Source organism: Artibeus jamaicensis, unplaced genomic scaffold (genome assembly GCF_021234435.1).
Source record: "Artibeus jamaicensis isolate MK-2021 breed Jamaican fruit bat unplaced genomic scaffold, CSHL_Jam_final scaffold_584, whole genome shotgun sequence".
NCBI lineage: Eukaryota > Metazoa > Chordata > Mammalia > Chiroptera > Phyllostomidae > Artibeus > Artibeus jamaicensis.
In genome coordinates, this window is record NW_026522048.1 from 5815525 (window position 1) to 5843501 (window position 27977).

At 34.5% G+C, this 27977-nt stretch overlaps 1 protein-coding gene across 1 annotated transcript; it reads right to left on the reverse strand.

The window, feature by feature from the left end:
* Positions 1–5511: 5511 nt before the first annotated feature.
* Positions 5512–27977, reverse strand: ALX1 (ALX homeobox 1). The gene is made up of 4 exons (XM_037167656.2): positions 27596–27977; positions 24528–24832; positions 21453–21581; positions 5512–7200 (listed from the first exon to the last, which is right to left on the reverse strand). Exons 1-4 carry the CDS (start codon positions 27819–27821, stop codon positions 6880–6882), a joined length of 981 nt encoding a protein of 326 aa, XP_037023551.2. The 5' UTR covers positions 27822–27977; the 3' UTR covers positions 5512–6879.

The window sequence follows — 27977 nt, forward strand, 5'->3', positions numbered from 1 at the left end:
TTTCTGCAGATGTGTATTTGAAGCTGCACTTACAACTTTCTCTATTTTCTTTTGGTATACATTTATGCAGAGTTCATATCAGAATATGTATGCTACCTTTCCATATTAGGCAAGTTTCAGAAAATGCCATCCATCCAACTAAACTTAATACTCTTTGAAGAGACAGGCCATGACTTGCATTTATTCAAAACCTCCATGGCTAGCACAGCACATTGTAATATTATGAGTGAATCACATATTCATCGAATTATTTGAGAGTAGAAAACCTGGAAAACAGTATTAAATGAAACAAATTATTTCTTTGCTAAAACTGAGAACTTTGGTCCCATTAATAAAAAAGGAAAAGATATTTAAAATTAGAGAAAAATTGTGGTATGATATAAAAAAAGGATTGCAAGTATTTTAATTACCAAAAGCATAGGTTTTGTGTTTTTTGTATTTTAATTAAATGTATTGGGGGCAACAGTGGTTAATAAGATTATACAGAAAGGTTTCAAGTGTATAATTCTATGAGATACCATCTATATATTGCATTGTGTCCCTACCACGAAAGTCAATCAAATCTTATTTGGGTTCTCTTTCAGAGAAAAAAGAGACAAAATGCTATAGTTTTATAAGTTCCTCTTCATCTTTCAATGCCTGGCTCATATCTTATCTTCAGTTTTCCAGGATTTATAAAGGGTTGATTTAATTGCTGTTTTCCCTGTTTTCTGGTAGCATTTTGCTGGAACAACTTCTATTCACACTTTAATTACCCTTCCTTTCATCTCCTCAGCTAGCCTGTCATTTTCTCTCAGGTACAGCACAAAGGGTTCTCAGTAAGTGTTTAATCAATTAAATAAAATTGAATTTAAAGATTAAAAAATAAAGAAAAGGAAGAAAAAATCTGACATTGATGCAATAAGAGGAAAAATTAGAGTCTATAAAAATTGTTTAGTTACTTCACAATGATAAAGGGTTTTCAAATGCATATTTCAATTATTTTTCCTCATAGCTTTAAGGAAAACATGTAGCATAAGGAAGTCAGAAAGAAAAGCTTTGGATTTAGAAGTCCTATATATTCTCTGGCCAAAAGTTTCCTCATCTGTGAAATGAAGACTAAAATAATACCCATTGCTACAAAAGCATGAAAGTCAAAGGAGAAAATAAATGTTAATTTAAAGCTTTATGCACCTTTTCCAACCATAAATGGGAAAACTAAGGCTCTGAGGAATTGACTGACCGACTTAAGGCTTTAAAGCTAAAAAGTGGTACAACTAGGATCCCTAAGGCTACACTCCTTCCCTGACGCTGCCCAGATCATGTACCCCATTCCCAAATGCTTGGTCCCCACCTACTGCATTCTGGCCCCACGCCAGTCTCACCAAAATGCCTCATTTATTTATTCTATGTGCTGGGGATGCCTGCTTTAAAAAGTCCCATTCTTTTCCAACCCTACATTCTGTTAGTCAGAGAAAATATGATAAATTATTAGGCACCCTCTTTTATTAGTTACATATGACCGTCCTCTAGTGAGACAAAATATATTTAATCTGGACCAAGCGCCTCTGGTGCTTAAAGCAGGTTTCTTAAACCCTTTTTTTCCTATGGACTGTGATCTTTTGAGGCCCTTCTTAGAGCATGCTCTTTAATAGTGAAAAGCATAGGTTTAAGAGGGAAACCACCTATATCATCCAAATAGTTACAAAACTAACTTCAAGATATACTAATATCTGTGCATCTTTTTTGATAGACTAAGTAACATGTTATAGCAACAGAGCTAAAACTTCCCTAATTTTGAAGTAGTTTGAAAACTGGTGAATTTTGAAAACTATATTAATCAAGTGATAAACTAAAACTATAATTAGTTCAATAGATCTATAATAACTAACAAATGTAATACGAAAACTATTTTCTTTCTATTGGTGACAAAAATCACAGGCACTGCTAATACTATTGAGGTTTGTTGTCCATATTCATACATTTTTTAAATGCTATATTTATTTTAGTGGTTAGTGAAAATAAACATCTGATTCTTTTTCCATCTCAGTTTAAGGACCCTTTGAACTCTGTCCGGAGACACCCCTTCCCTACCCACTGCCCACTAAGTTATGAACCCTACTCTGGTAACACGGGGGACATTTGAGTCTTTTCATGCCTGCCCACTAGACTTTGCAAGTAACCTGTAGGGGGCTCCTTCTGCCTTCTACCGAAAATCTGTCATGTTTTGACAATGCTGGCAATTGTTCTAGATTACAGTATCCCCCCTCATTCATGGGGATACATTCCAAGACCCCCAGCAGAAGCATTAAGCTGCTGCTGGTACCAAACCTTAGGAATATATTATGTATTATGTGTATTCTAATGACTAATAATAAAATAGGACAATTATAACAATATCCTGCAATGAAAGTGAAGTGAATATCTCAACCTCTCTCCCTCTTTCTCTCTCCAACTGATCTGACAACCAAGATGGCTGCTAAGTCACTAACGGGAGGTGGTATACCCAGTGTGGATACACTGGACAAAGGGGTGATTCGCATCCTGGGCAGGACAGAGTGGGATCGCATGAGACTTTGTCACATTACCCTGAATGGTATTTAAAGGGTTTACTTCTGGAGTTTTTCCATGTAATATTTTTGAACTAATGATGACTGTGGGTAACAAAAACCTCAGAAGGTGAAACTGTACATAAGAGCGACTTCTATATTCTCTTAAATCTTGGATATGTATGTTAAAGTAGCTAGATAACAGGAAATGTTACAAGTATATATAATATAAAAGTGCATTAAAAACTTCAGTATACACTGTCTTGTATTCTAAAGTCAGACATGTTGTAACATAGTGTCATGATGAAACACTCAAGCAAAATCAATTATTTGCTCTGTGGACTTTTTAAAAATGCATGGCATATAATTATAAGGCCAAGAAGAAAAAAAAGCTTCTTTTAATTTCCTATTATTTATTCAGCACACCAAAGAATTAGCTAGCTCTTGTCTTAAAGATTTGCTCACCATTTATTCAATATATTTCCAGGATAAATGATGGCAGTATACTTCTTTAAAAAGGAGAGTTATTTTTTAAAACCCTATTTTAGCATTAACTACACCCTGTAAAACTAATAGTGCATTTAATCTGTTTGGAGGGGTTTGTGCCATAAATGCTAACTGTACTGCTAAACATTTCATTCTGACTTCTTTTTCATTTTGATCATCAGTGACATTTCTTCCTGGCTTGTAGAGAAATATATATGCTGAGAATTAGAGGTAAGAATAAAAGTACTATATAATATGTAATTTTATTAAATAGACTCCTTTAAAAATTTATATTCATATTCAAAGCAAAATATGAATAGCTATAAAGAAATAATGTTTATTGGATTTTTGGATGCTAAACTTCTTAAAGTAGAGATGGCTTAAGTTAGCAATTATATTTTAAATGATAAACATACATCTTTATATTCTAATCACCAAAAAAAGAAATCAACCCAACTAAGATTTTAAAAATAAGATGATCTCCATATTTCTTCTAAAATATTTGGTGACAGAAGTGGCAATTTTTTCATTAAAAAATATCATTCATCTTTTACTATTTGATTAAATGTTGAAAAACAGAAATTAGGGTCACTGGTAAGTTTAGAAAATTATTTTAAAATTTTCAAGCAGTTTATGCAAATATTGTAGTTGATCATTTCAATTCTCAGCTATGGCATCATTCACTTGCTTATAAACTAAAATCAGCTTTATATATATAACAGCACTATTGAAAACACAGGGAAGTAATGTATGCATAGTCAAGTGTCTGAGAAAAGAAAGTAAAGATACTAAAAGGAAACAATAACATATCATCTTGTAAGAACTTGTATTAAGTGCATTGGTCTGCCCTTTCCCCCTGCCTTGGAGGTAAAAAAAAAGTCAACAGCCAATTGAAACGATGAAACTAATAGACTCCCATAATTTATACACACAATTTCACAAGTTTTCTCAAGGTTATACAGGTTAAGTAACTCTGTTATTCTTTGGAAATGTGTTGTCAAGGCTGAGGGCACAGACTACAGTAGCTTTCTTGTTTCTTTTTTTTCCCATAAGAAGTTACATAGAAAGAAAATAATCACTTTTAATATTCATAAGAAATAAATGATGTAACTTTAGAAAACCACAAACCCTTTTCTGAAATTTCATTTTATGTTTATGAATAAAACTTCAAGCCTTATCTAATTCTCCATTAGATTTATATCTTATCATGAGGTCTAAAACCATAACCAAATTGCTCAGGAAAAAAAAAAAGAGTACACAAATCACCTCTCAAACCATATGAGCCAGAACAATGTGTGGAAGAAGCAGAGTGGATGGAATGTAAGCGAATGTCCAAGTGGGTCAGATACTCAATGAGGCTACACTCTCAACTGGCAATACTGTCAATGATGATCTTAAATAAAAGTCAGTGAAACATACTTAGCTTTTCCTCCCTTAAGTATCAAATTCAACATTGTTATGAACAAAATTATAGTACATGGATCTAGTACATTAATATAAGTTCATAAAGAACAAGAGAACATTCAGCAGTATCTTTTATGCACTTTTTAAGATGTATCTTATTCTATTACATCAAAACGTCATTTCATTATATTTTAGTGACTTAAATACATAATAAAATTTTCAGCCTATAAAAAAGGTGGGAATGCTAATTCAAAAAGTGTCATGAAGTCCTTACTGCCATCATAAAATGTCAGGCACGGTTAAGGATGCTCTATTTACGTGTCTGTCCAGCAAAAATATGAACTCATGAAGGGTAAGAGTCATACTTTCATTATTTATTTAATTATCCCAAATAATACTTCATATACTGTTGGTGTTTAAAATAATGTGCTGATTGAACTAAATTCATACAGAACATTGTGGATGTGGAATTTCAATTAAAAGATGTTATATAAATTGAAAAAAATAAGTTACAGAAGCTCCAGCTAATGATTAGAATATAATGACAGGTAAAAAGTAACAGAAAAACTAAGGAATGAGCCGAAATGTAAACTGGTCTATGTAAATTTCGTGTCTCATGTTTAAAAAGTCTAAAGTATTAGGCAAGGGGACACTGAAATTTCAATTAAGAAAGTAGAAGAAAGTGAACATGAACACTGCTCATTTGGAATTTTTTAAACCTTACATTTTAGTTCTAAGTTTTAGTTCATAAATTCACATATTAACCACATGCATGAATGTATCAAAAGAAGCCATTCTCTTCTAAAACATGAAAGCTATTTAACAGCTGCCTAAACAATCCTTTAACAAAAACTCCTGCATGTAAGTGTAATTCTCAGGGCCAAAGTTGAACAAGTTTGTCTTGGGAACAAAACTAAAAAAGAGAGAACACAAAAGTAATAAAGACAAGAGTTATTACGAAGTCAAGGAATGTTTGTTTAGAACATCACTCATCTCCATCATCTGCCTGATTTAAAATTTTATTATAAAAGATGTCTAACTGCTGTAAATATTTTCCCAGTAAGAAGAGATACTTACTGGATTTAAGTACCCTTTTCTTAAATTTAATTTTTCAATTCATGTACTCTTGTCCTTTAGCCTTTAGAACTTACAAGAATATCCCTAAAGTCTGTAGAAACCCCAAGGAAGATTCTAGGAGAGTACAAAGAGCAGACCTTGCTCCGACTCAAGCCATGAAAGTCATCTTCGTTTCAATTAATTTACTTTGCCTTTATGAACTTGAGACTTTTTCAAGGAGGTTGACATTTCACTCATCTGAAAAAGCTTGGAATGTGACAGGGGAAAGGGAGGAGAAGCAAATCAACGGGGTTAGCAATTTTCCAGATGCAATGTATTTTTCTTCTCTTCTTTTCCACCAGAAATTTTAGAGAGAGCCTTCTGACCTTTTAATTCCCTATGCAAAACCACAGCAGCAAAAATGCTTACAGATTATATGTCAAAAACCAAATACACACATGCACACAAATGTGCACTCGCATGTGCACATGAAGTAAATATAAATTCCAGTTCATTGCTCCTTTAACAGAATACATTTTAGTGCATTTATTAGATGTTCATGTGTACAGTTTAATCAACACAATTTTAATTTAAAAGTAACAACAGGTATTGTAACTTTGTTTTTTTTTCTTGTGCGTGATAACTAAGACACTGAGTCCATGCTGGCTTTCTCACCCAAAAGTTGGCATTTATAAAAACTGTTCTCGTGACTATCTTTTAAACATCACACCGGAATATTTCAGTTATCACCTTTAGACACATGGTTTCAGGAAACTATGCCCAAATATTTCATGCAAATGCTGGTCATTTTAAGGGGTTTTTTTTGCATGAAACAAAAATTCACTAAAACATCTAGGGGTGAAGTAACCTTTGAGACCTGAAGATAAATTCTCCTCAACAGGGCATATGCCCATTTTGTCATGGAGTCAGAGAGGGAGAAATGGCATTTAAGTCCCTGAAATGCTCTGTTTCAATATTTACCTGACAGCTTTGGTATCTTGACATTTTCCCCAGTGCATTTCTTCCTTTATCAGGTATTACTTTACAATAAGGGATTTCTTGTTATACAGAACTAACATAAATCAATTTATAACAGAGGAATTTGTTTCATACATTTATTCTTTTAAGAAGTCGCATGATCGTATTTCACCGACTCATACAATAGAAAAAAAATACTACTAAAACAGAGTTTGTGGAGACTAGTGCATGGTAAACCTATTTAGTCTTCAGAGGTTCATTCTTAGATTTTAATGTTAAATAATAACAACTATTCATTTAAGCTGGTCTCGCTGTATATCCTGACCGTTAGCAATTCCACACACAGCAGCTTATTGTGGTATCCTTTAAATATGAGAAATAAGAATGTTTTACTTTTCCACTTAAAGAAAAACAAGAGTACTGTATGTTACATGGCCCATGAAATATTGGCAGTGTGCTCCTTGGCTTTCATTCGAAGGACTGCAATACTGGAAGACCGCCTTTCAAACTCTGGCTTTGTTTCAAACGCATGTCCATTGGTAGCCCCCGTCAGAAGAGAGTCGGTGAAAAAATTGTTGAGGGGCACGTGGCTGAACTGGTTCTGGTGGTTAGAAAACCCTGTGTAGCTGGAATCTGTCCGAGGCGAGTGAGAATAAGGTGTCACACAGGAGGAGGTATCACGGGGTACCATGCACGAAGTGACCACAGAGCCACCACTCGCATTGCCTGCCCACAGATTGTTCTGAATCTGGAATATATAAAACAACACATATTACATTTATGCATTCTCACTTTTGTTACACTGTATTTACTAAATTTTTAAACTATTCATTGTCTGCTCCTGTTGGGTGGTCTATAATTACATTCTGAGTATGGAAAGCAATTACTGAAATAGAATTATTTGAAAAACCCACAGACTTCACCACATAAAATACTCTCGAAACATGTCAATCCCTTTTTATAGTCATAATTTTTTAAATGAAATCTGGAAAATTTAGTCATGATCCATGACCAATTCATGTGCTAAGAAAAGTGGTCTAAAAGATGGTTTTGAATTTAAATATAGTTTTCATATTTCTAAACAAATGATACAATTTCATTTTTTTTAAGTTCTGTATTGGACTCAGTGTGGCAGTTTTTGTTGGAAACCATTGCTGACATTAGGTTGTTTGCTTTGTAGACATTTTTTATCGAACTCATTTTGGAAAGTGTGCGCCCTTTCGGTGCTTTTTATTTCCTGTCCTCCTGAATACACAGCTCTGTGAATATGAGAAATACATACATGTATGAAACATCTATCTTATGATTTACATGTGATATAGTGAGGTTACAATAGGAGTATGATATGGAATATAAATTTAGGTCTTTAACACATGACCATTACAAAATGATGGAAGCAATTGAAATAAATATTCAAATATTAGCAAAAATATATGGGCATAATGTAAGTACTACATAACAAACGTCACATATAAGATTGAAAACTGGGTTACCATTTGTGCCCCAGAAATTCACACAGCAGATCATTATACAATTTTAAAAATGTATGCCTTTTGCAATGTTATTACAATAGATTCGAAGTGGAACCCAGCAGCAATATACATATTTACTGCATCTGGCTTTTTAAAAAAATCATACTTACAATAGAATTATTAATTACTTCAACACTTACACAAATGATTTTTTAAATATTTATTTTTACACAAAAATTTCAGTCTACTACACATAGCCTTTGGGATAACTTACAACACCCAAGCTTAAATTGTACTTTTAAAAACAACTTATTTCCAATTAAAAGTAGGAAATATATTAGTGACTCTTCTAGATCACACGGGTTGAGGCGTTATTCTGGCACTCAAGGAAGAACCACTTAACCAGTTTCAAAACATAAGAGAAAAATCTGAACATCTAATTTCATCTCTTAGATGGAGCTTCAGCAATTGGCAAAATGTTCACCTGAGTACTATTTTAATAACTTATTTATATGGATATTATATAAGCTGCTTTAAATGTTAAATCCATTGATATATACCTATAAATAGGCATACTTTTATATATAAATTGTATGCATATTTTATTTACCCTTAAATTATCATGCTCTGTGTTGTTTTAATTTTGGCTCACTCTACTCTATGTATCCTATTTTAGCCAAAATTTATAATGACGGGCAGCAGTGACTGCTGAGTTATGCACCTCAAACCAACAGGAGGGGCTGTTGATGTCATTACTCTGTCAAACCAGCTCTTCTAACTTGATTTGGGTGGTTTTCCTCTGACATTCAATCAAACATTGTGCTCCACTGAAAAAACCCACAGTCACATGTCTGAAAAAAGAGCTTTCAGGAAATGAAAGTGAACTTGCTTGCTTATTTTTGAAAAAATAAGTGAAAGACAAACTAGTGGTTCAGAAACATTATTTACATTTTATGTTTGTTAAAGGACTTCTCAATTTATTTATAACTCATTATTAAAATCAGCTACTCATATTCTAAATGCCTAGAAATACATGTATCAACTCGGTAAAAGGGGAAAATAAGGAAAGTAAAGGCAAGGAAGGTAATCTATGGATATAAACTAAGAAAGTATTTTCTCCCTAAAAGAATGGACATTAACTTTCTTATAAGTTTAAAAGAAATTCTCCAGTTTCTAAGACATGGGAAAATGTTATTATTTTGATCAAACTTCTTATCTGGACATAATTAGGCATGTTTAATGTGTTACTTTTGGTGCAAGAATTTCTAACATATAGAAATATTACCTGAACAGAACAAATTGAAAAAGCAAGTTACCTTAGTTAGACTTGGGGAGATACCCACACATCCCCATGGGTAGCAATATTGTCACAAATTTTTACTGATATGTTCTGTTTCCAAGACCTCTGTCTCCCCTCACGCATCCCATGTTTTGTTTTCATTTTAAAATATCTAGTACGTCTTCATTTGACTTTAGGGGTCTAGTTGATTTTTATGTCAAAAGTTGTATGTAAATCACAAACATAATATCCCCAGTGAATTGAGGTTTTCCTTTTTTGAAAAGATTTCCTCTGGATGTTTAAGTATCTCGATTACAATCAAGAAATAAAGAACAAACTGACACTGACCAGGAGGAATGAGGTGGGGATAACAGGGGGGCAAGGGGGAAGGGTCGTCAAAGAACATGTGTAAAGGACCATGGACAAAGCCAAAGGGGGGGTAGGATTGAGGGTGGGAGGTGGGCATCAGTGGGGCAGGGGAGAGCAGAGGGGGAAAAATGGAGACAACTATACTTGAATAACAATAATAAAGAGAGAGAGAAAGAAAAATAGGAAGGAAGGAAGGAAGGAAGGAAGGAAGGAAGGAAGGAAGGAAGGAAGGAAGGAAGGAAGGAAGGAAGGAAGGAAGGAAGATGAGGCTCATGATAGGTTATAATTATTAATTAATTATCATGTGTCAGGCATTATATTAAATGCTTTATGGACTTCTAATTGTTTTAATGTACTATAAGGTGTGAGCTTTCATTATCCCCATTCTGTAGAATGCACACTTACAGCACAGAGAACTTTGAAATCTTACCCAAGGTTGCATAACTGCAATGGTGATCAAATCTGAACCTAGGGAATCTTAACAAATACTATAATAATATAAAAATTACTCTTATGAGTTAAAATTGCTTATTTACTTATTCATAATACTAACACTGTGGGGGTTCTTAGGCTCCACCCTCTGAAAGCAAAATCCTCAGTGATTGCTCAAACTGTTTCTTCATCCTCAGGCCTAACACAACACATAATATGACCTTAATGCAAATTTATTAGGTGATTGAGAAATCTCTAAGACCATGAAATTTGGACAGATCCAGCTTAAAGATGTAATAAAACTTTTATGAACAATCTATGCTAATATATCTAAGTTTTGTTTTATAATTTGAACTCTAGAATCACTATACCATATTTATTATCTTAACAGGAATCATGGAAAATACATGCCTGGACATTCCTGGCTGTATTTCCCTGGGTAATTCTTTTTTCTATTAAATATTTATTCTCCATCATGTATGCATCTTCTTGGGGATTCTGGTTCATTAAGCACAGAGTGTGTGGCTCAGGGGCTTTATATTAAAGTAATAGCTATGATAATAACACATTCACAAAATTCTAAAAACCACCAGGAATTAGGAAACACAGTTAAAGTCCAGCTTCCTTCCATATGCAAAAACCTCTCCTACACTTTTAATTATGTTCACTTCCACTGACAAGAAGCTCACCTGTTTAAAAAGAAAATCCCATACTTTTTTGGAGAGCTGTGTAAAAACGCGAGCTTTTATCATCTTTCTTGACCTATCACTTCTATTTCTCTTCCTCAGAATGACACAGAATAAGTAGCATCTTTGTCCAATGTGGAAAGCTTCAAATACCATAGGCAGTTATTACACAGTTGCAAGTCTCTCTTCTTTAAGTGTCCCTCATGTGCATGGCTTCCATACTGCTCGTTCCAGTCACATTCCTCATGCGTGCCTGAGGGGGCCAACACCCTTCAAATCACCCTCATCGACACCCAGCACTGACAACAGAAGGTCATATTCTAGATGTCATGCGAACACTGTAGGGGAAACCTGGCAGGTATCATCACTGTTCCAGATTACCTACTTCTGTTAATATTTAAAGGCGATATTTAACAACTAAGTTGTTTGATCTTGTGGTTCACTAAATTTGTTACCAAAGTAGGCCCATTCTACATTTCCCCCATGTCTCCCCCAACTGTATTCTTTTTTTTAGTTAATTATTGGTTCAAGTACAGTTTTCTAAGTGATCCTTCTAAAACTATGTGCTAGATTTACAAGTGATATTGTCTAAAATTGTGTGAAAAGCAAAGCCATACAAAAATCTCACTTTGACTCATTGCAAGAAACATTATTGTTTCTGTTAAATTTGGGAATAAAAGAATGCACATTTTTCTCTATAAGATTGCTACTATTTTGCACTATTTCACAGACACCTACAATGGCAGTGCCCAGCACCAAATAAATTTTGGGGTATTTCTATCCTTTTTTAAATGCATAATAGCCAAAGGCTTTACAACCAGAAACAATGTTATTAAAAATCTTTCTTTCATGTGTACTAAAAAAAAAAAGAGACTGACTGCCTTTACACTTTTTTCTTATTTGTGTTTTAAAAGGAGTGAAGAATCTAAAAACACTCCATGTTTTAATGCGCTTTGTGACATTTTTCAAAGTTCTAGGGGTACGTTCAAAGCACTGTCCGAGGAACTCAGCCAATTGCCTCCCATTAGCATGAACAGAAGTTCTGCTGACTTCTATGCTTCACTTTGAACATTTATTTTCCCCTTAATGTTTTCCTAATCAAATAAGAAGTTGAACAACAATTAAAAAAACAATAAAACATCCAAAAAAGAGAAGTTGATGCAATTACCCCATGACTTTGAATTAGGAGAAAAAGGTAGCTTTTGTCTGATTCTTTCCAAACTAAAAGCAAATTCATTTAAGATTCATTTTTCTTCTAAGAAATTAAAAGCTTTAGATAAGGATAAGGTTCATGTATATGTACTATTACATGTACATATAATATATATACATATTATATAATACACAGACATTGAGAATTCTTCACTGTGGATATATATTTGTCATGAATTGAAGTAATATGGTAAACCACAGATGTGGAAATTAGCTTTACCTAGAAACTTCATATAGATATAGTATTTGTATGACCAAAACTACAAAGTAAATGTCAATGTGCTGAATGCAGTGTATATATTTCAAGTGTATTTGCTGATTTTGTTAGAGTGAGTAGTTTTTCATACTTTTTAAAAACCTACTGATAAAAAATATGTTTGCTAGACTCTGCCTTAGTTTTATAGTAGCATGATGTGTAAAAAAAATCAAATAGCTTCATGATAGCATTATATATTCTATATATTAATGTTAGTGCTATATAGAAGATACTGGCCTGTGGAATTTGATCTGGGTTTAATAGAAATGCTCATAAACATGAAAATATATGAGTAACAGCAATTCCTTAATTTTAAAGCACCTCTAAAGCCAACTAAATAATATTTACTCAGTAAAAAACGTTTATCTAACCCTACTCCTCCTCTCTATATAGACTGCTCCAACCTGCCACCAATATTTGTATGTACACACACAGCACATATACACATCATGCTACTATACACGTGCTGATCTCACATCTTATGTTCATATGCTTCCCTGTTAAAGGTCAATTTAAGAAGACAAATCTTAAAGGGAGGGATTCACAAAGAAGTGTTTGTGATGATATTATAGCAATAGCTTATTTGCATCCAAATCCAAAAGTTAATTTTGTTTTTTCACCTTTACAGAATGATTACATTTATGGCCTATTATGCATATTATTCACTACTTACTATATAGATTTATTAACACATTACCACAATATAATTTACCAAATTTTTATATAGTCTTTTTTTTTAAAAAAGGTAAGCATCACTTTCTACAAAAGTGGTTCAATTTTTTAAGAGACCATTACACTGTTTACTAGCCTATTCCTTCCTTTAAAATGTAGGGTGGTAGAATATCAATAAGAATCACATGCTTAGTAACTTGCAGGTATTTTTAGCTGTTGACTGTCTTTAGGTGCCATTAACTTTCGAGTCACTGCATCAGTAGGCTGCTGGCAGGGAGAAAGAACGAAGCCGTTTCCTAGAATGAGGGTTTGCTCCCAGTGAATAGCACACACCAAGGCTTTGTCCATCTGGGGAAAAGTCCCAGCTAACATAACTCGCAATGAAACGGCCAATCGAGCGTGGGCAGGCACTACCTGAGATAGAAGTGAGGGTGTATTTTCATCAGTGACTTCTTATTAGATGGGACTTACCAAAGAAAAGTTAAGATAATATATAAAATTGTTTGAATTCATTTACATTTCAAAAAATCCAAAAGTGTATCTTTTAAACATATAGTATTATTAAGCTTAAGTGATCTAAAATTAATTCATCTTAAAAGGATCACATATTAAACATGGGTTACTACTTTGATTTTTAAAATAAAGTGCTATTTTACAAATATATACAGAGATTTGGAACTAGGAAGAATGACTTTTCCATTAAAAAAAAAACAGACGTAACAGTTATATAAGACCTATAATCTGAGAAGACTGCATATGTCTCTTATTAGTCCAAAAATAAAGGACCAAGTTCCATAAGAAATGTTAATATATAGATATTTTTAGAATGACATCAAATAAATTTTTTAAAAATTTTGTATTATTCAAGTAACATTTGAAATATGGTCCAAGTCAAAGATATAAGAAACATTCAAGTCATTTTTAAAATTTTCCTTTAGAGCTGGATGTGTTTGTAAATTTTATAGTAATTATAATTTTAAAATGTATAGGAACTCGTACCTTATATTACTTAGAATGAGACTTTTTAGATCAACTCACTTAAAGAGTGCATAAAATCATAGCATTAGTATTTGCTATTTTATTTATTGCTATCCAGATAGTTATATAAAGTATCTTCAAGTTATTTTTCACATTCCTTTTTATATATTTTGATACATACATGATAGCTCTTGCTGATTTATCAGTGCCTGATTCATTTTAATGACACATTTCCCCTATTAAAACTAAGTTCACAAAAAGAAACAAAGATTAAAACATAAAATAAGTTTCCTTGTGAATTAGTAAAATATAAATCAAATAGGCAAATACTTCCATTTGCACAGAATATTTATAATCTTAGAAATGACCAGTTGGTATCAAACATAAACTTTAAATTCATTCCTAAAATTTTGAGTAAAGTTATAAATGATTGTCTTACTGCATCTGTGTTAACAACCACATTGGAATTTCATTTTTGTGATTTCTAAATCAACTGTTCATGCAATGTTTTTTTCTGTTTCAGTGACCCAGGATTTAGAATAAAAAAGAAAACCCATAGAAACATGAGGCACAGATAAAATTCTGGATTCAAGTTTTTCATAAGGTTCACTAACCTTATTGTTATTCACTAACAATAATAGTGTGAACTGCAAGTTTTAACCCCACAGGTCTGTTCTCATAGACTTCCCAGGCTTCGATGGCTTAATTTCCCCCTGGTTCTTCTCTATTCTCCTGTAAGGTAGTTTTCATATGTATAAGAAACATTGACACTCTTCAATTACTTATTTTTACATTTTTTCTTATTGTTTATTTTGGTAATCTACTCAACTTTCTTATTTTCTTTCTTCTTGAAATATACAATACTGAACACCGGAAGCTAATGCAAAATGATATTGAATGTAAACTGTAACTGAAAAAATAAAAAAGAAAAATTTAAATATACAAAATACTTATGACAAACTCAGTTAAATTCAATATTTTAACAGTGGCCACCTACTAAAAGCAAAAAAAAAAAATAGCTAAGTTATAATTACTGTGTAAAGTCATTGAATCATAGTAAATTAGAATATTAGATTTTTTCAAAAAATAAGTCTATTTTCATAATCTAAAACATGAATGCACTTTACTTCTTTTAGAGAAGTAAAAGAAGTAAATATCTCTTTACTTTATCTCTTTAAAGTGTATGTATTTCAACAAATAAAAGTTATGCACCGGTTGTGTACAGCTGTACCTTCAGCTAATTAATATTGACAAAAATCTGCCTCATGCTACACATAATTTATTTTAATATATACACACATATAAATATTATCTACACATATGTACAGAAAATTTGCATATATTTCATACATTTAATTAAATAAAACTTTATCAATTATAAAAACCATATTTATTTGAATAATAATAGAGTATCATATCATATTCCTAGTATGATTTTAAATATTTGTCCTTCCGAGCAGTGGTAAATTGTACAGTATCAGTATGACCTGTGGACCTAACAATGCTAATATTTTTGTCCCTCCACCCATCAGAAGGGAAGTTTCACTGCATAATTAATTACATGACCATCTCATTGGGTTCATAGATATGAGAATCTTCTTTCATAATACAACAAGCACAGCTATATTATAACACTTTTCAAAGATTTTGTGTTTTTATTTTAAATATTTGGGAAAAATGGAAGTAATAATGATAAAATTGTAAGGCTTTCTACAAAAGTAAAAAAAAAAAACACTCCAGATGCCAAATTACTATAGCACAGTTGTTCGAGGAGACAGGTTCCTTATTTCTTAATTGGCTTAGCAAATGTATACTTTAAAATTAGTGCAGAAACTGGTGATAGAAGAAAGGCAGGGTGGACAATGTCTTCACAATTGCTGTATTATTGCTGCATCACTTCCTTTTAAATTGCATATTTGGAATGTTTGAATTAGAATTTGCTAAACTAGAAATATTATACGACCTTAGTTTGTATTTTAAATTACAACAATGATTATAAATTGTCTATAACTAGAATCCAGCTCATAGTATGTTCAAACTCCAAGTGGCATGTATTTATAAGGTAATCAATTCAATAATAGAAAGCAAGATACTGTGCAGGTCAATTTGTAATTTGGTAAGCATAGGTTTAGTTATGATTCTCATTATGTACTAAGTAAAACCTTACTAAAATTTTTGGTAGAAAAAAACTTCAACCCCTTTTTCTAAAATTTTTCATGAAAACATTTTTTTGCATCAGAAAATAATTTTCGTAGATAAAGAATATACTCAAACTTTCCTAAAGTTACCATACTTGGTTATCTTAATTTAAAGAAGAAAGCACATTATCTGAATTTGGTTTTTTCCTAGATCCCTAAATAGTAAATTTACTCACAGATCAAATTTATTAAGAGAACATTCAAACCACTTAGATAGCTTTCTGTTGTAGAAAACAATGACTAATGGCAATCTATAGATAGAATGGCCACTATTTATTGAACACTCATTATGTATTAGGCACTGTCCTTATAATTTGCATATATTATTTTGCTTAATTCTCACAAATATGCCATTTTATGAATGAGAAGAAACATTCTCAGAAGCTAATTCATTTGCCAAAGATCTAAAACCTACTAAGTAGCATACACAGGATTTGAGCCCAATACTTCCCATGAGGTCCACAGTCACATATTAACACCTGACCTTAATCAAGTCAGGATTTAGCTCAGCAGGCTGTTTGGAAATCAACCCAATACTCTCAGTAAGAGAAAAAAGCTTTATGATAATGATACTCATCATCATCATCAATACCACCACCACGAAAAACTTTAGCATTAACAATGCCTCCATTCTACATAATAAAGAATCTAAGGATTAATGAACTAAATACACTTTATCTACCATTACCCAGATAGTTAATGATCAAGGTAATGCAGACGTAACCCAAAGCAAACCTAAGGGCATAAAATTAGAGTTTTTTGTAAGAATGAAGGCTGGTCATAATCTCCCAGAAATTTTTATACCTCAACAAAATATTTTATTCACCAAAATAATTATTTTAAAAACATTTTGGTTTTGATAAATTAGAAACAAATTAGAATCTAATGTCGAAAGATGCTTTCTTGCTTGTTCAACTCAAAGGCAAAGGTCTGTCTGGTTTACTGTGTCTCATCTGCATCAAGAAGTGTTTGCAGAATTTGGTCAAGATATCCCATAGTTTGTAATCTGTTCACAAAGGAGATCTTGTCTGGATCATTCGAGTAACCCCCATGCGTAACAACAGTACTACACATACATTATTTACTGGATAAAATGCAAACAACTTTGGAAGAAAAGAAAGGGGTTCTTCTGAATCTTTCTAGTCTGTCCCTTTTAGCAGATGAGGAAGGAAATCAAGGATCAAAAAGGAAAGGCTAATAATCGGTTAAGACCACAGGGCTAGTTAATAGCAGAGATTCAGAAATCAAGTGTTTTATGAAAAACTGATTCTTTTTAGGTTTATAACATCCTCCTGAATAAGTACTGAAGTGAATCAGTACTTCTTCACATCTGTCTCTCCAGTGTTTGTATCAGGGTTGGCAAAAGCAGGTTTATAGTTGTGAATTTATTCTTGTATTATTACTTACAAGTTATTATTTATTTGTATTACATCTGTAAACCTACTTTTGTCCACCCCTGTATAATCTGATTAATACTGTTATGGTTCACAGGTAGGAACTGAGTCATCCTTTTTAACGCTTTATAGAGTAAATGAGACGGCAGGCTTTGTGTTCGGCCCATCACAACGTCAGTGAAGACAGAGATGTGCTGACCACAGGCGGGTTGAGAAGAGGCTTCACGAAGGAAAAGGGGGCTCCTCGTCAAGGGGGAGGGAATACAAGATAGAGGGAACAGACGTAGCACAAGCAAGGAGACAGTTGTTTACAATGTGATCTATTGGAGAACATCAAGTAGTTTAATTTACCTAAATCATAGTTTTGTTGAATGGCAACTACTATTGTGAACTAAAATAAAGGACTTTAATAAAGTGCTGTTTTTCAGTACTACCTTGAAGTATTTTCGACGGATATCACACCACTCGCTTTATCATTATTTGCTTGCTATCAAATATGAGTAAGCTAAAAAACAACAAAAATAGTCTTAAAGCATCTACATTTTTAAGTGCTTTATATTATTACTTTATAAATTCAGAAATGAAAGGGCTTTTGCTTTCCAAAGTAATTTGATGTTTTAGAGTCAAGATTTAACTATTTCATTGCTCAATGATACACTACAGAGATAACGTTACATAAAGTGCCCCGGACTCCTGAAGTCAGAAATCCTAGGCTTGAATTCAATGAGTTAATAGCTGTAAGAAGAAAGCCTGGCTTAAAATAAGCCCTCATTCGGTACTTGTCATTTTTACTGTTACGGATGTTCTTGCTGTAGTGCAGTGAAGACCAGTAGAACCAAAGTGTTTAGAACAGGTTAGAAAATATTAATTACTATTCACAAGTAAACCTCTAGTACATGTGATAGATATATACCTTTACACTAAGTAAAATTATTATCCAAACTGAGCAAGCTTGAGGAGGTAATTTTCTAAACCATCTATGTTTTTCATGTATCTCTGAGATACTTTTGCTTCCCTGCCAAATTGCTAATTCTTTATTTATGTTCTGCCTCCAACATTTGCTAGTTTCAAACTAGATTAATACCTTTTTCTATAATTAGTAATTTTGGCTTCCATAATTCTATTTTAGAATAGAATTTCTATAATTTCTATTTTTTCCACTATACATTTCTATTTTCAAACCACATGATAAAGAAACAGTTTCCCTTAGGCTGAAGCTTAGAGACAAGACCCTGTCATAATTTTTTTCAAGCAAACAAAAAAATAAACCACATTATTTTTTTAAGTTAAAATAAAATTCCCCCTGACTTTCTCCAATACCTACAGTGGTGAGTGAGAGACATGTGATTTCGGAATTTTGGGCAACCAAATATTAAATGATTTACCAATATAGAAAAACACTATGGATCTTATAGTATCAATTTTTGTTTTTGTTGAGAGACTGCACTGTCAAAATAACTTCAACATATATATGATCTGTGTGCTTCCATACTTAAATTATGAGGTGATACAACCAGTGCATATAAATTATGGGGAAGCCACAGGGAGAATTAGTGTGAAATTCTCATCATTTGTGAGGGGAAATTTTAAATTAGTCCTTTGCTGGAGTAAAAAGACTGTCAAATGCATAATTTGTATCATTTCCCTTCCTGTTTGAGCTGCTAGTTCACCTCATTCTGCTAATCGTTAATATCTAAAGCTATGCAACACAATGGCAAAATAACCCTACTAAAAAGGGCAACTAGTAAAAAGAGTGTATTGAGTTATATTAAGCCATTATAAAGAGGTTAATTGGGGCTCCGCATTGTTATAAATGTTTTATGCTATACTAAAAATGAAAGAGGAGTTAGAGATAAGGCAACCCAAACCAAGAAACAGAGGAGTGAAAAAACAGGCAGAAATGGGGTTTACAAGAGAAGGAATGAAGACCGAAATAACAAGGTGCAAAACAAGATAGAGTCAAGTGTTGTAATAGAGTCAAGCGTTGTGATAGAGTCGAGTGTTGTGATAGAGTCGAGTGTGATGGGATAAACTCATCACACTATTTCGGTCCAATTGAAAAGAGTTCATAATTTATGACTTAACATTTCTCAAGTCATCATAGTCAACTTGTTCAAAATTATGTAATGTATATTGTACATTCATTATTTTTATTGTTATTTCACTGGTTGTGACTACATTGTCTTTTCCCCTGAACTAAAATGCTAACTTGAATAATGCAGCGTAAGCCGTATGCTCCTGTAGTATTAACTTGTTTACCATTCAATTACTTAGACGTGTGTGCCGGGACAGTCTGTATTGAGGGTTAAGATTTTGCGCTCGGTAGCTGAAGGGCCTCATGTCCAATCCAGGCTGTGCCACTAGTGAAAGGGAGTAAATACCTCACCTTTCTGTGCCTCAGTTTCCACACATGTAACATGGGGATGATTAATAATGTATAAGGTTCCTGTGAGGATTCAGTGAGTTAATATACACGACCTGCTCAGAACAACACCTAAGCAGTGGCTGTGGGCCCGTTAACAACTAGGAAAACACTGCCGTGCCTGACCCCATGGAGCTTACAGGCTGCAGGGGAAAGAGCCTCATAGCACTCTGTGTAGAACTCACTTGGGACACTCAAAAATGTTTGGGGAGTAAATGTCATTGTTCCTATGACACTAAGCAACCAGGAATGTATACATGCCTTTAAACAGGAGAAAAAAATAAGCCAACTACTTTAAGATGAACTTTTAAAAGTAAGAGAAGCAAGATTCTACTCGAGGCAGGGGTGGCATTTATTCAGAAGGGGCCCCTGAGGTTTGGTTCCCTAGCAGAAGGCAGCTGAGCCACAGCAGCCCCTGTAGACTGTCCTGTAAGGAGCAACCTGTGTGACCACAGACCATTCCTCTGGTTACTGGGTCTGGTTTCCCAGCTTCTAAAATGAAATAGAACAAGGTGATCTCTAAGGCTTTTTTTGTTCACATATAACGTTACATGAATAAGTCTGGTGAATTTATCTGGAGGAGTGACAGTCTCAAGATAGGTTTTTAAAGGTCAAAAAGGCATCAGAAGCCAAAAATAGAACAGAAATAAAGGACTGAATTCACACTAACAGAGTATGAATTTATAGTTGAAGAAAATGAATACCTTAAGTTTGGGACTGAGATGATTTTGTTACCGGACTGTCAAGGTATTCCACCGACATAGATGTTGCACATGTGTTGTCAGGGTGGGGTCTCACAATGCATAGAACTGGACAATGAGGAACTAAATAGCAGGCAGCCTGTTCCTTATGATATGCGTCCCTAATCAGGTACCAAATACAGTTCTCAATAATTCGGTATTAGGAAAAAGTAATACTCGTTGAGAAAGATGAAAATATATTTTATTTACATGCATTAGAAAGTATGAAAAAGAAAAGTCTCTAAATTAGAAGGAAAATTAGAAGAAAACATAATTTCTACTCTTGGAAATGAGAGTTCCCATTATAAAAGTATGTGTTTTCTAACATGATAATACAATTATAACCACTACTAATTCTATATACATTTTAAGAAACAAAGGGCTAAATGTTTCCTTCAAACAATGAGAAACTTCAAAGCTGAAAAGACAACATAGAAAAAGACATTATTTTTAAGTGGAATAAAGGTTTCATACACTACATTTTATATTAGTCTATATAAGGGTGAGTCATAAAACATTAGCCACAGAGACAGCATGTCCAACAATTTTTAGTATATTTTTAAAAGTTAACAAGGGAAGTAATTCTGAATAATTAAAACGTAGAGTAATTGACAAGCATATGCTATGGAAAGATGCTACTTCACTTGTTGCAGTGTATAACAAGGAAGAGAGCCTAAAATATTTTTTAAAGAATGGCTCTGAAAGAAAACAATAACACAATAAATATCTTAGTAAAATAAAAATCTAGCAAACATGAAAAAAGTTTTCTGGAGTTGAACATTTTCATTCCTAATTACGAGAGAGAGCAAAGCCTGTAGAGCCCGTTTAAGAGTGGACACACCGCGCCCAGCCCATTTTTCTCGGTCAGTACTGCACGCAGTTTTCCATACCTGTGGGTAGCTGTCAGTCCTGGGCAAAACCGATATGTCATAGGTGGCGGCAAAATGGCTTTTAGCTTGTTGTATTTGGCCATAACGTTCTCTTTTCCTCCATTTGGCCCTTCGATTTTGAAACCAAACCTGATTTTTTAAAGAAGTAGAATTTTAGCTAAAGTACAGTTGAAAATACTGAGGGGATGTTAACATACTTCAAATCAGAAAGGTAAATCTGGTCAATATAATTACTAATAAAAGGAATTTTGTTATCAGAAAAGGATCCACAAATTTGACTTTCTATTTTACTGTGATATAAGTGGTATGTCCATGAAACAGTATAAATTAATATAAAGAGATAACATACTTTCAAAATAATTGTTTAATATATCTGAGCCTGTTTTATCATTTGTGAAAAGAAAAAAAAGAAATTAGATTATATGTTCTTGAAGACTGTATATCTCCAAATTATCATAGATACTCCTCCTCTCATAGAATGCAGCAAATCTGAAAATATTTGTCACTTTTTAGTTTGGGGTTATGCACATAATGTTAACCCAGCCAATTTATCAACAACTGAATACCTGGGTCTGCCAGAACAATTATTTCTTAAAGCATTTCACAAAGTGAACACTCTTCTTGATTGTAACCATACTAAGACACCCTTAGAAAAATATAAACAAAAAGATGACATCTAAAACCTAGAGCATCAGTAGAAATATCATATGATGATTTAGAAACAGATAATATTAAGATCATGTATAATACTGAGCATGATAAAGGTAAAATGGAATCATCTGAAGTTGAATTACAGTTTTAAAATATATAAATGTGCTTATTATACAAATTATACCACTTACGTATCTTCTTCCCTTGTAGAAAGCATTCAGCAATTTTCAAAATCATTTCTCCAATTTAAAGGACTTGCAGGTAGTATAAATAATTTTAAAAATAGACAAGATATAGCCAAGTGTGAAGAAAGCCTGTGAGTTAATGGGGCTCTCATTCTAATTTCTCTAATTACATACTAATCTTTATCATAACAACTATCTTCCATAAAGGGTTAAATAGTCACCAATTCATACTTACGGCTCTCCAGAATCTTCATTTTAATATTTTAATGCATTAAAAAAAGACACAGAAAATTATCTCCAATATGTATAAATTATTTCTGAGTAGTCATTACACAAGCAGCTTCCAAGAGGCTCTTTAGCCTTTACAGAACTATGTGTAGAATACATAATGTTTAGGAAAGAAGCTGGAAATCCAATATAAAAATGCAAATTGTGAAAAGCCATTAGCTAAAATTAGTTGATATGTTTACTCTTTTTTAAATTCAATTGTAATCCCACAAAAACATATACTATTCACTTTAATATGTTAGCATATATTTATTGCAAATCCAAGATGGCACTCAAAGAGTTTTCATCACTTAAAACAAAGGAAAGAGGGCTACCTCTTCAGTGTGCTTACTCAGAACACTGCTGGCAAGTGTGCATCATGCATTATGCCCAGGCTCAAGAAAACATAAACAACCCAACCAAACAAAACATATTTCCTTGCTGTCTCCATAAGTAGGCACCAAGGGCATACTAAGGGAATTTAGTAGTGAGGTTTTTCCCACTGAGAAAAAGACCTTGACACTCTCCTTAAAATGGATGCCAATTACCAACCACTCTGATGTGAAAAGCAGGAAAGAAAATAACCTGAGTAAATTAGGGTCAGGTTGGCTCTCTGTTCACATTCTTAGACAAAAATTAATCGGGACTTGATGAAATGATAAGGAGAAACATGCATTTTGCACAGCTGATGTCTCTGCAAGCAAGCATATTTCTGTACAGTTACAAGCATATCCAATTTAAATATATGAACACAAGACAAAAAAGAACATATGTGGGTCTCGAGTTAACACTTGACAACTCTGAAATTTTCCATTAGCATCAACTTTCTATATATTTACTTCCTCAACTAAGATAACATAACCATTTGCTCTACAACTAAAGAAAAAAAAAACTGCTGCTTATTATTCCTGCACCACCATATGTTGTGTTTAATGATGTGAAGGCCTTCCAATGGTTTAATCTTCAGAGGAAATACTGTTACCCCACCAAGAACAAATCTTTTCATGCTTTCATTCATTTCTCTATTCTAGTAGTGCATGGGAACTGCAAAATTCAATAGTTTCCTATTTAGAGTAATAAAGACATGCCAAAGTAAAATTTGGCCATTCTTCCAAATTACTGTTATTTGGAACCTAATAAAATATAGTGTAAGAATATCAACTTTAATAAAAATAAAATATGCCTAATGGGATATTTTACCCACCATATTGTTTCCTTTCCAAAGGTTAAAAAATTTAGTTTATTAAATCATCCAATTTGATAATTTGAGTAAACTTATAAATGTAATTGAGTATGTATTATTAAGATCATTATTCCCATTACCTTTGCAAAAAACACACAAATTATCTGGAGTTAAAATATTAAAATGGAATGACATAAGTGGCAACGACTAAGGTTAGAAAATTGTAAATGAATTATATGACCTTCCTCTAATTATGTATAGTAAAAATAGATTTCATATACATAACAATTGGGAATTGTGAGATTGTTTCATTTTTTTCTTTATTTGATTATTGCCTTAACCTCAATAAAATTATAGACTGATGGGCCATTATTTTTTGAAAAAAAGAATTTATCAACACCTAGTATATAACCTGTAAAAAATCCTAAATAGCTGATAAAATAGAAAACAAAATAAAATACATGCTTATTAATTAGATAACTATGATTCCTCTTTTGCCCTTTAAAATTCACTTTTGAAATCAGACCTATGTTAGGATATTCGGTTACTTTTAAATAATGAAAGTTTTTTATGCCCATGTAATAAGTCAAGTATTTTTTTGTTTCATGTTATGTGGATTGTTAAATTCTTTGCAAGTAAAAAGAAATCTCAATAGATCTGCATGTACACATTACATTGTTCTACATCTTCAGATAATTCCTTCATGGCAAAATGCAGCTACTGAATCACTCTAACACTGTCCTCCCACATCCCACCCCCACCTGCCCAAGGCCTACATATGGCTCCTACCTGGACCCTAGCCTCAGTGAGCTCTGTCCTCAGAGCAAGCTGTTCTCTGACGTACACATCTGGGTAATGGGTTTTCTGAAAGACCTTCTCCAGCTCCTCCAGCTGCAAGCTGGTGAAGGTGGTCCGGTGCCTCCGCTTCTTACTGCTGGATACATTGCTGTCACATTTATCCCCAAGTTCATCCAGTTCTCCCTTCTCTTGCATCCCTTTCCCTGGAGACATCCGGAGACTGTTACAGTTGTCCATTGCTCTGTTCAGTTCCGTGTGAAGAGGCTGTCCTTCTACTTTAGTGATCCCATAGTTCACTGTACCCAGGAGGAAAACAACAGTTCTCAGCATTGCAAAGGATTTTGATGAATGAATTAAGATGAAGTAATTTACAGCATCGGGAAAGTGGTCTGCTAATGATTTATCGTGCCAGTATTAATTAAACCATCACATTATTTACCATTATTACTCCGCTTTGGGGAGGTTTAAGACCATCTAAAAATGTCTCCATGAAACTTACGCAATTTGCCCAAATTCACAGTTCTACATGGCTAACGCAATGTTTTTGCACATAACTTGTAATTAAATTAAGGTAGTCAGATTAAAAGATGTTTTAGATTAGAAAATCCTAAGTGAGCATAATTTTTAAAATTGATCCAAATTTATTGTAAGTTATATATTTATTCAGTGCAGACAAAATTAATCTACTTATATGGCCCAAGAAAGAATTTCCATTTAAAATAATATCTGTAAGCCAAAATCCAAACTCTTCCCAAGTTATCTCCCTTCTCTACACAAAACCTATAGATTTCCAATTTGGTATTTTTCTACTACATTTTTAACATTTCAAGTGTATACTCATATCTGCATTTAGTTTTTTCAAAAAGTCATCTAAATTTACAAATGAATATTATATCAGTTTCTGAAATTGTTTCCTATAGAAAAGAAGACAAATAGACTTCTTCAGCTTAAAAACTTATTTGCAGTTCTTTCTAAAAAAACATATTTATTCTTAACTTATGAAATGCTTTAACACAGAAACCTTAATTTTATCCTCTAGTAAAGCCCAGAAATTAAAACACCTATTAAAATCTTACAATGAATATCATCTGGCATTCTGTGTGGGGATGTTTTAATTTCAGTGATTTCCTCCAGATCTGACTGCATGCTTGGGGTATGATATAAAACAAAACTATATACCACACACGCACACACACACGCACACTCAATTAACACACATAATGCAATGGAGGCATTAAAAAAAAGTAAAGTCAACCCAGCGAGAACAATAATTTACAATGAACTGTCATACTTTTTTCGTTTTTGTCTGTTCTTAAATGACCCATCATAACTTACTTTTTACAACTACTGTGATCATTATACCAATATTGAACTTTCATACCGAAGTAACTGACATGCTGAGGCATTTTTGTGAAAGATGGGAAGTAGAACTAAGTGCAAAGAAGAGCCATCACTGATTAACAATACGGTTTTGTCTCCGCGGACAGAGTTAAATGGGGGAACTTCGGTAATTAAAGGTGGGGGAGGGGAAGCCGTCCGCGAAACCCCGGGCGTCTCAGCAGAGAGACGCGGACTCGGAAACTGAGCGCCCGGCTGCCTGGGCTGCTCTGACTTCTCTCTCATCGGGACCAGTCCTCCGAGGGCGATGTTCGTTTGAAAGTTGATAAAGCCTCAAAACCCACCTATTTCTTTTCTTATTTTGAATTCCCGACAGTTTAAAATATGACTGAGTTCTATCCAGCAGTGAACACTACAGAATCATTTTTTTTAATCCTGTCTATTCAAATAACTTTATGTATGCCTCTAAGAATTCCAAAAATCTAAAGACACTGCAGTCTAAAAATACAACCGGAAAGCAAAATATTTAGTGCGTTAAAATATTTTTAAAAATCTATAGCTTGCATCTCTCTAAACAAATAACTGAAACGATTTAACTGATTTGTCTCTATCGTTTTCGTCTTTATTTTTGGTTTAACATTGCAAGTCAAAAGTGACTTGTGATGTTGAATAAAGTAAATAAAATATATCAGATACTTTTTTCAGCTTCCATGCACAAAGTAGCATTTAGAAACGAGCTGCTGTGAGCCAGTGCCTTGTCAGACTTTGAACCTCCGTTAAAATAGGGGACAGGAGGCTTGTTGTAAATATTTCACACTTAATTCGTTTGTTATTTTAAAGTAACCCGCTCCTTACAGCTTAACTGTGGAATATATACAATGATAAGAAAAGTCCTCTTGGAATTGTAAACTTGCTTTAGCTGTCGTGATCTGAAAAAAAAAATAGGTTTGTATTGGGTTCCAAGATAGAAAAGATGGTTTGTTTTGATAACATTTTGACTTTGAGCTATTTGGCCATTCAAAGTCGAAGATTTCACCCAGAGGCATTCGGAAAGGCTTCTGAGGTGGCTTTTAATGTGGAGTCAGAAAAGCAGACAATGCAGAATTCCACAGTAAGTGAATATATTGGGGGTTCTTTGCCTGAAGCTATTTAAAGTGTCTGATGTCCGAAATTTATGTGTTGTGTTGCAAACCCAAAGACACAGGAATCACAAACCCACACGAGCTAATCGAGCAACCTTCCAATTTCGCAAAGCAACCGATCGCTACATCTTGGAACGTGACAAAGGTTTCCCATCCCACGGAGTTCGGAGCCTCCTCCTCCGCGACCACGGCGACGCCTCCAAACGAGCTGCGAGCGATTTCGGCTCCCGCAGCCGGGGCCGCGCGGCGAGCTCGCGGAGGCAGCGCCCTGTCTCGACGCAATTACGCTTTATTTACCGCCCTATCGGTTTACGGCTGGACGCGGGACGGAGGGACGCGGGGACCCCTGGGGGACGAGCCCGAACGGCCGGCGGAGGGCCGCGGGGAGGCAACCCGGCCGCACCCTCCCCGCGCCCTCCGCAGTCGCCGCCGGCCGCGCCGCCGCGCCCGACCCGGACGCCCCCCGCCGCCCGCCTCCGCCCTCCCGCTTCGCGCGCCCCGCTCCTTCCCACCTCCCTCCGTCACCCCGGCCCGCCCCGCCCGACGGTTCCCCGCGTGCGGGCCGCGGCGGGGACTCACCGCCGCCGTCCTGACACGGCGAGGTCCGCTCCAGGCGCACGTGATGCTCGGCGCGGGGCAGCGGCCCGAAGGCCTGCACGCATTTGCCCGCCGCGGCTTTGCCGTAAAAGGACTCATTGTCCAGGGTCTGCATAACGTGCTCCAACGCGCCCCCCGCGCCCATGTAGAAGTCGCTGTTTTTACTCGGCGGGCTCTTCAGGGCAAACTTCTCGCTCAGAAACTCCATGCTCCCGGTCGCGGACGCGCAGCTCCCGGGGCGCGGCGGCCGGCGCGCTCCGCGGAGGGAAGGGGCGGGCGGGCGCAGGGAGGGCCGAGCGCAGGGAAGGGGAAGCTCGGGCGGCCGCGCCGGGAGCTGCCCCGCTCCCAGCCCTTTAATACGTCC

Bases quoted from the DNA above. Each gene is read 5' to 3' on its own strand.
- ALX1 (XM_037167656.2), bottom strand. From the start codon at position 27,821: ATGGAGTTTCTGAGCGAGAAGTTTGCCCTGAAGAGCCCGCCGAGTAAA. The intron at 24,833-27,595 runs GTGAGTCCCCGC...TCCTGGGTACAG, and splicing joins GCCGTGTCAGGACGGCGGCG to TGAACTATGGGATCACTAAA. The intron at 7,201-21,452 runs GTATGGAAAACT...TATATATTCCAG, and splicing joins GGACTGACAGCTACCCACAG to ATTCAGAACAATCTGTGGGC.